The sequence below is a fragment of the Cimex lectularius genome, unplaced genomic scaffold (genome assembly GCF_000648675.2).
Source record: "Cimex lectularius strain Harlan isolate CLEC.00 unplaced genomic scaffold, Clec_2.1 scaffold135, whole genome shotgun sequence".
Classification (NCBI taxonomy): Eukaryota; Metazoa; Arthropoda; class Insecta; order Hemiptera; family Cimicidae; genus Cimex; species Cimex lectularius.
The window spans coordinates 63,118-72,477 of NW_019392793.1; the positions used below are offsets into that span (position 1 = coordinate 63,118).

At 35.5% G+C, this 9,360-nt stretch overlaps 1 protein-coding gene across 2 annotated transcripts; it reads left to right on the top strand.

Moving 5' to 3' along the window:
• The first annotated feature begins 967 nt into the window (after positions 1-967).
• Positions 968-7,793, top strand: LOC106663764. Of its 2 annotated transcripts, XM_014388853.1 has the most exons (4): positions 968-1,090; positions 1,288-1,757; positions 7,351-7,404; positions 7,468-7,793. In XM_014388853.1, exons 2-4 carry the CDS (start codon positions 1,684-1,686, stop codon positions 7,742-7,744), a joined length of 405 nt encoding a protein of 134 aa, XP_014244339.1. In that variant the 5' UTR covers positions 968-1,090; positions 1,288-1,683; the 3' UTR covers positions 7,745-7,793. The 2 variants fall into 2 exon arrangements, 1 of the variants encoding a protein (XP_014244339.1); XR_001340086.2 differs by lacking the exon at positions 7,468-7,793 and having other exon boundaries at positions 1,288-1,784; positions 7,351-7,403.
• Positions 7,794-9,360: the final 1,567 nt, after the last annotated feature.

Here is a 9,360-nt window from a genome sequence, read left to right on the forward strand (position 1 = left end):
CCTTAAGAAAGCTGTATTAACGAAAAGTCACGATTTTTGGTATAATAAAAAATGCAACTTGATAATTGTGTAGTTAACGTGTAACATCATTTTGAGAAAATGTTATTTTATTTTTGAAAAAAGTGTCTAATGCCAGCAGGGGAAGCCAAAAAAGTGTTAAAATTATTTCATGCACTGATCCGGGTCGGGAGAGAAGCTCTCACGGGTCAAGAGCACTGTTGATACGTGGCGTCGGAGGGCCTGAATCGTAGAAGGGTCATCCTCAACTTATTAAGGACACACGGACATTTGAGGAAAGCCCGCAAATGTGTCCGGCATGGTTGCTGGAAGTGACCTACCTAATTGAAGGGTGCAACTCGTAAGTTCTATACAGAGAGCGTGTAGGATTGATTGAGTATCTGGGTCCTTGGAGTTCCGAATCGTGGAGGAAACAGGGTTTTTTTTATTGTACATAGTAATAATAGTTGTGTACACCTAGAATGTGTTATGAGTGAATGTATTGAGTGCATGGTATATGCATAAGAAACAATACATTTACGAATGAGTAAGAATGTGAATGGGATTGGTTCTAATAACTGCATGGGTTAGGCCCTGAATTGTCCTTGCTGTTGACAGCACCCGGTGACCAACCTCGGTGGCTGGACGGGTCAGATCGCGGTATGCCCACGAACTGCCAACTATCTCGAGAAATTCTCGAGTCCTGCCGGTAATTTATTGTAAATTACAAAAGGTGGAATTGCGGGTGGACTGCGAGAAGTGATAGGCTTAACTCTGCGTGTACATACATGTGCGGATTTGAGCTTATATAAATCCATCTAAATCCAACGTTACTTGCTTTCGGCGATCGGCCGGACTATACGGCCGACAAGAGTGAAAACAGGCTCTAGGTCAAAGCTCTCCAATATTCAATTAATTTTAAATAACAAATGCTTCAATTATGGAAGTTCGTTTTTTAAAAAGTATGTTCACTAATCATATGATTTTCCATTAATTAAAAAAAAAGCACTAGAACATTGAGATTTCCACAAGCAAGCTCCAAGAGCAAGAAACATTACACATTTACACAATAACTAATTAAGTCCATTTTGAGGTAAGACTTTTTAAGTAGCTATACTGAGATTCGTGTTAAAGAAGTTCGCCATAAAATAAATTACAGTACAAAACTTAATCGAAACCTGATATTTATTTTGTACGAAGGAGTAGAATCTAAATGAGCTAACATTTTTGACATAAGTAAATAAGTGTCGGAAGTTTACTATAAATATATTTTTTTTTAATCTTCTTAAGGAGATGCCGCCGAAGGAGGAGCCCAAATCCGTGGTGAAAAGTGTGAAGAAGTGTTTTCCGGATCAGCCGGCGACGGGCTGCTACGTTTTATATGCCTTGCCGTTTGTCATTTCGCTGGTCCCTTTTATAATGAAGAAGTTAAGCAGAAGATGTTCGAAACCGCCGAAGCCCCCCTGTTGCTGAAGAGCGCGTGTACCCGATGGTGATGAAATCCGAACAAAGTTTATGGACTTAATAAACTAAACAAAACAGAACGTTTAGATTTTCATTTCTAGAATAAAAGTTCTCTACCAGCCAGTTAATGTTAAGCAGTACGGCCCAAATGCTTAAAATCCCCGATGCGAAAACAACGAATACAACAATACATACAAGAATTAAAGGTTCTCATCGCATGAAATGATTTTTTTTTTCAACAGTTGGAGTTTAAATAAACATTCAGTACTAGACGATCCAGATGAAAAACTAATCAGGTGATTCAAACATTTACTAATATTTCGGTGAGTGCTAGCCATGTATTTTGTATAATCTTAAGTACCATTCATATGTATCAACATGTAGTGTCCACACGTACCATCTAAGACACCCAAAAAATCGGAGAGTTCACTTCCACATAAAGTGAGCGGAACGAGTACGTATAGACACGCTCCAGCAACAGGACCAGTATCGTTTAAGAATATTTGAACTGTGCTGGTGCGTGTCTGTGCTGTCCGTAGCATTGACATGCTTATATGAATTTTGCCTGAGTTAGTGACTATTCTGAATTATTTAAAAAAATCATCGTCTACACTTTGTAGAGCATGCAGAACTCTCTTTCTTCCTTTTTATATTCATTGGATGCTCAGCATATCTTTTCCTTTTTTGCTTTACTTCCACACAATTCAATTTATTACCTTCTCCTTCAAGTAAAATTACTACCACAGTTAATTCTTCAGCCAAAAAATTTAAACATGCTTAAGTTTAAACAAGTATGTAGGTACGTTTGCATTCAACCCTCTAGTTTGAGTCGGCGTCTGTAGTGAATTGTGTATGTGCCGTGTCTGCCATGTTAGGTGCTGGACACGCTAAGTGTTCGTATGAATGGGGCATTTTCAAGTAGTGCTTTACAATAGATCGGTTTCTCTATTGTTATGTACAATTTCGAATCAAGCTGTAAATAGTACCGATTAGTGAGTTGTGAAAGTGATCTTAGGTGAAATCTAAGGGGTTCGATCAAAAGACTCGGGTCGGCGTGGGTCTGTGCTAGTAGTTTTCAATCGATGCACATTTCAAAACGAACGGACGGCAATTATTCGCTAAAATACTTCTCGGTAGAATTTTAAAAACGTTTGTTTTAGTTGAATAAATTCGTCCTTTTATAACGGAAACTCAGGAGGCCAGAGGTATAATCACCGGACTGCCGGATACGCTGGCCTTCGGCCATAGGAAAGTACATGCATCTGTTTAAAAAATTCAATTGGAATTTGTTTACATTCAAATTTGAAAGTATATTGTTTCGATAAAATTAACAAAATCCGTTGGTAACCTTTTTCCAAAAGAAATTTTAAACTTAAACAATCATGTCCCATTAATAAAAAAATTATTTCTATACGTGACTATTCTAAAAAATTATTGTTCTTTTATTTCTCCTAAAGTATGAGTGGATGTTCAATATTTCCATTATATATCTACTTAATCTAAATAAATCATCACTAAAAAAATCGGTTACGGTATATCTAAATTGTAGTAGAATGCCGTAAACCTCATGGCCACCATCAAAATTTACGAATTTTTTAGCGTTTCTTTTCATAAAACTTGAATTATCCCCCACACTCTACTAACTTTTGACCCCATTTTTAGATTTGGCACCGAATATACTTTTGGATTAGTCCACTTTTGTTCGAAAAATTGACAGTCTACTGACACAATAACAGCACAAACATCATGAAATTTGGAAAATCATAATTTTAGATCGACTTCTCCAGACATGACGCCTGTTGAGTTCTACAAAAATGCTCCTTCCATTTCCTTAAACACCTTTCGGGTTTTTTAATTATACGATAAAACAATACAATTATATGTATATATATACCAGGAAAGAGTAGTGAATTACTAAGTATTGCATTTATTTTCGTATTTTTGTATTTTATTTCGATTCTCTCCCCTGAGGAAGTACCATTTATCTGACGAATGGAGTTCCTCTTCTAAAGTCCTCTTCTAAAAACCATGATTTTTATTTATTAGATTAACATGCAAGTTCCACTGATTAAAGACATGTTAATGTTCTTTTGAACGTCTACTGCAATGTTTGTCAGTAAAACAATGTTATCTGCTTAAATTAGAAAGTTTATTTTTGTGTTACCTAGTTTGACTCCTTAGCTTAGAACCGAAGGGAGGTCCAGGTGGAGGGAAAGTAGAATTGGGTTTAGTAGACATCCCTGTCTTACCCCAGAAAGAACATGAAAATAAATCTGAGATCTTTTGATTCCTAACGCTGTATGATGTTTCCGAAAACAATGGCTTCCTAGGCCATTCAACTTCATGATCAAGCCCTGCGGTCCACCCTGTTGAAGGCTGTTTTTAAGTCAACGACAAAGCAATACACTTTCTATTTAGGCTTGCCAATAACATGTTAATGATGTTCGACAGGATAAAAGGGCAGTCAAACGTCGAGTAGTCCTTCCTAAAGCCTAGTTGTCACTCATTTAACAATTTATTTTGGAAACGAAGTTTTCTATACTATTTAGATCGGAGAGAGAGTGATCGGTTTTTTTTACACGCGCACGTATTTTTGCCCAAAAATTGTTGAAAAAACGGTCAAAGTGGAAGATGACTAATTAAAAGTTTATTAAAATTTCCTATCGATTGCTAAAGGGCTGCCGCTCCAGGACGATTTCCACAGCTCCACAGGTCAGTTTGGAAATTTGCCTAAAAAGTGCAAAAATTAACGAATATTAGAATTTACTGTTGAATGACTGAAGGTAGGAAAACATTTTAAAAGCCATCTTGTTCCGTTTAAAATTTTCTAAAAAGTGAAACCTAGCGCAGGGCTATGACTTAAAATACTGAGAAACTGTGCATTTCCAAAATTGGTCATTTTTTTGTGCAAAATCCAGGTGGTCGGTTTTTGTGTATTTATTGTGTAATTGTTGTAACAATAATATTATATATATATAAACTCGACCCCAAAAAAGATAAAAATATGCCTTGGTCTCCTTTCAGTATGCAAAACGTCGTACCAAAATATTGTACTGTGCAGTCTGTAGATCAATTCTGTGTTATGGGTGCCAGATCTGGGATTACCAAATGTTCGATGAGCTGAAGAAAGTACAACGCTTCTTCATCAGGAAATTTTTTTCATTACTGTTAGCCACACACAACCATCTCCTGCAGTTGGAAACTACTACTGATCTTATTTTTGTTTATACTCCAAAACAGCACATTGCTTATACAGTCAAATCCTTAAGATCCCAAGATTGTAGGCTCGCCAATATTACGGCTGAAGTAATTTTTAATTCCAACCTCTCTTGGTTCGCACATGGGAAAGTCTTATTCGAAAAATACATAGATGCATTTTAAACTTTGAAAATCTAACCGAATGGAACTCTTGTTTCAAAACACACTAACCGTATTTGCTAAGAGTTTTTCGTTTCGTCTATCAACCACAACCAAAGATATTGAACGGCTTTGTCAGCGGCTTGGTCTGTTTGACTAGAAAACCAAGCTGTCCACGATGTGAAATGCTATGCCTAATGCGGTTGTCTGACGGCAGGACAACAAGAGGTAGCGCTCTTTATGCAATTCACGCACTCCCGACATGTATTTAATTTTATGACGGAATGCACTACCCTTGGGGAGGTGCGATTTTTGCATTTATGTTAGGCCCCTTATAAGACATGCCCGACATGCTCGGAAGTATAGGTACGAACTAGTTAAGGAATGTGTGGTCTCACTGGCACTCTCAACACGACACGCAAGAATGGCACAATTACGCAGAAAACAAACACTGAGTGAATAGAAATACTTTGATTGAATATAAAAAATATTTTTTGCATTGTATAAATTCACTTTTTTCCACATCCTACATGTATTTGTTAAATTTAAACCATGTTTGTAAATCCCAGGCCCTGAAGATGATCTCAATAAAGATCGAACGTTGGCACGTTAAGAAAATGTTTTTCTGACACCTACGTCACACCAGACTGCATCTCACGATTTCCGAATAATCTAGTTAAGGAATGTAATTTTTGAAAAAAAAACTTCGAAGTAACCTTTTTTCGCCAACCTAACAACATTACCTTTTTCATATTAACTTTTTTTTTTTTTTTTTTTTTTTTTTTTTGAGAACAACTCTAGCTACTTCAGCAGACGGGATAAAATCCATTGCTATAGAATACTTAGTTTTTGTCCTATCATGTAGCTTACTTTAAAAAATAAAATATATTCTATTCTATTCTAATTTTGGATAGACTTCTTTTGGAATTTTGAGAAACGTTGTCCGGGACGTACACCGGGAATTAAATACATGGTCCAAAAGTTGATTGGGGTTTTTATTCTGAAGAACAATTTGTTTTTTACTAATGAATTATTTCAGAATGTATTTCCTAATTATTAATTTACATGCCCGAACTACTCTTGTGTCATGCATTTAATTCCTTGCATAAGTCCCGGATAACGTTTTCCCAACTTCCAACTGAAATTGTCCATCAAAAAATCAAAATAATCTAGCTTTCGAATAGACCGTTGTAAAGCTACATAAAACGATGAAGTTTAACTTTTTAAAAATGTAATATAAGGGAGCTACCGTTTAAAGAAGTCGATCTATAATTACCATTTCACCAATTTCAACTTTGTGCAGTTGGCAGTGTAGAGGCACTCTCAACACGACACGAAAGAATGGCACAATTACACAGAAGACAAACACTTTGAGCCCTGAAGATGATCTCAATAAAGATCGAAACGTTGGTACGATAAAGAAAATGTTTTTCTGAAACCTACATCACACCAGACGGCATCTCACGATTTCTGAATAATTATCGATTAACAGTCACTAATCACCACTCATATGTGCAGTTATTTTGTATGTGGACTGGCAATTTCTAGAACAAATTTGGTCTAATCTAAAAGGAAATTCGGTGCTAAATCTAAAAATGGGGGTCATGTTGAGAAAAGTTACGTTAGGGTGGAGAAAATTCAGGTTTTATGTAAAGAAACTTTTTTTTTTTAATAAATACTAAAAAAATCGTAATTTTTGAACGGATTGAGATAAGTCCATGAGGTTTACGGCATTCTACTCCACTTTAGAGTCGTCGAAATTATTTTTTAAGTCTAGTTGACCACCCTGTGAATGTCACTTTATCCCTCTGCCAATACAAAGAGAAAAGAAACTCCATAGAATCCCATCGTACCGTTTGAAATAAAAAAATTATCTATTTGATATCAGCAATTTCTCTACACACACGCACACGCGCACACACACACACACACATAAAAAAAGGAGAGAGAGAGAAAAAGTAGCTTGTATTACTAAAATAGGCCTATCGTAGTGAGTTGTTTAACGGGCCCCAGAAGAAAAAGGCCGTTGGCCCCCGTTTACCAACGGTTTTTGGCATCGTCGTAAAGAGTCGTTAAAAATTCAAAATAGAAGGACGAAATGAGATGGGCGTGAGATGCCTTGGGAGGACCAGATGACCTTTTCAAGCCCTTCAACATTAAAAAACATTTGCCCCGTGACGCTTACACGAGCTTGAATATTCCAATATTTCAACGGAAATATTGAATTTCCAATATTTCAAAAAACGTTGTACATGGTGCACAATTTATATTCATTTGCCTTAAACGCACCAAAGCATTATTCCACATTCAATATATTTAAAAACATGTAAAAGTCTGAAATTGTAAATTGAACATGAAAAATTAAATAATGCGTTTGTAGAAAATTTGAGTACTTTTACAGAATGAAAATATGTTGTAAATTGAAAAACATTAAAGGGAAGGAATCTGTATAAATTTATTGTTTAGCGTTTTAATGAACCAAAAGTAATTGTTCCCCAAATTATGTTACCATTGTTTAAAATTACATTACAGGCTCTGCAAGACAAGTTCAACATTACAAAAGCCACAACACACAATAACATCAAAGCAAGTATTATAGTACATGCTATTAAATATTTAACAGAATTTTACAAATATATTTTTTTTCAGAATGTCTAAGAAAGTGGAAACTCCTGCCAAAAAACCGACTGAATACCAGAACAATTCTTGTGCGGCCAAAGGGGAGCTGGCCAAGAAGTTTGAAGAGCTATGCCCCAGTTGTCCCCCGTTCCACCGGACTGTATTTTACTCAATCCCCTTACTCATCGGAGTCCCGGTTCTGCTCAGATTCCTGTTCTGTGGGCCCATCTGCGTTAGACCTAGGCAGTGCAGCAAAATCCACCCGGGTTGCTGCCTACCAAAACCAACAGGGAAACGGTGTTACTAAGAATGACTTTGTGTGGGATACTGTCAAATATACTTTTATTAACTAATCAGTAATTTTTTTGTGAATTTGTTATTTTTGTTGATGTTATTTTTTTAAAATAATTTACCATATCAATGGACACAATCCCCCACTTCTATTGTTTATGTGTATTTATTTGTTTGTGTGTAATATCTGAGTGTGCTTACTGTTTTAACTCATACATTTCATCCTTTAAAACAATATTCTACAGCAGTGTTTTTTTTTTTTTTTTTTTTTTAATTAATTAATCGTTTTTTCATGTGAGAAATTTTTTTTTTGCTATTGATTCATGAGTTACTGTATGAGTGTTTGTGCAGTCTTGTTAGTATTTTCATATTGTATACATTGGTTTCGTTGAGTGTTGACCACTTTTTCATACGTGGACTTTTCTGTTGCGTTTTGTTCACAAATTTAAATCAAAACTTGACAATGTGTTAGCTAAATTCTGATGTAGCACTATAAAAACAGGCAGATTAGTGAAGTAAATAAATAAATAAGCCTCTCAGATTTTAACTATTTGACGAAATTTGACATCAACAGATGTTCTAGTAAGGCACTATTAAAGGTCAGGAACATTAATTTCAGTCTATATATAATAAGGAAAAGACTTTTTGATGTGTACTTATGATCCAGAAGACAGCCTCACCAGTCTAAATATATTTCGGTAAATAATCTTGTCAAGAGGAACAAAATGGACCTAAAACATTTTCAATCTGAATAAGCTAGAATAAAGCAGAGCTAGTATTTAGAAAGGAGTTTTTATGATGGGAACTCTGACTCGGGGACATTGAGGATGTCATGTCAGAAAGTTTTTCTTGTGTAATTTTATGCAAAACAATGTCATTTGAAAAGGGGCCATCTGAAATTTCTTCACAAAATGCTTTTTTGATTGATTCACATTCTCTGAACGTTAGCACAGCAATTCCTTATGAAAATGCAAATCTCATTGTCGCAGTATTGTAGTTGAGACGAAATTTTCATTTGGAAAAGGAGTCATCTCTTGGAGACGATCCATTTTCAAAATGAACCGCACACTGATGTTCGACTTTATCCACTAGACTACCCTCCGTCCTTTTTATTAATTTTTAATTTATTTATTTTATTTCCAAGTCAAGAACCAGGAGTTGTGATTGTGAGAACTCTTCATAGATACCATAGCAGAAGAGCAGTTTTGCTAACTGACGAAACCACAAACTGACGCTTTACCATTCATTCCGGATCCATCAAATATACTGCTTACACCAAGAAAATTCTTATAATTGTTTAAGAAAAAAATAGAAGTTTTAATAAAAGTTGTACCAATACATACCAGATACATGCAAGAAGTTTTAGACAAGATCAACTTTTGCCCCACCACCATGAACGATGAAGCTCCTGAAGAATTCCAAAACTGTTCTTTTCTCATGAAGATTTCCAGCACCATCATGCCATTTTCAGTTGTTTTGTGTTGTGTGTATATGAGTGAAGTGTGAAATATATATTTGTGGGTTTTAAAAGAATTCCAATATACTAAAAAAAAACTTGTCTTGTGGTTTGGAAAACCCAGTTCATTTTGAAAATTGGTCATCTCTCTTGTGAAAAATGTATTTTCATGTGCA

Bases quoted from the DNA above. Each gene is read 5' to 3' on its own strand.
- LOC106663764 (XM_014388853.1), top strand. From the start codon at position 1,684: ATGATTTTTTTTTTCAACAGTTGGAGTTTAAATAAACATTCAGTACTA. The intron at 1,758-7,350 runs GTGATTCAAACA...ATTACATTACAG, and splicing joins CCAGATGAAAAACTAATCAG to GCTCTGCAAGACAAGTTCAA. The intron at 7,405-7,467 runs GCAAGTATTATA...ATTTTTTTTCAG, and splicing joins CAACACACAATAACATCAAA to AATGTCTAAGAAAGTGGAAA.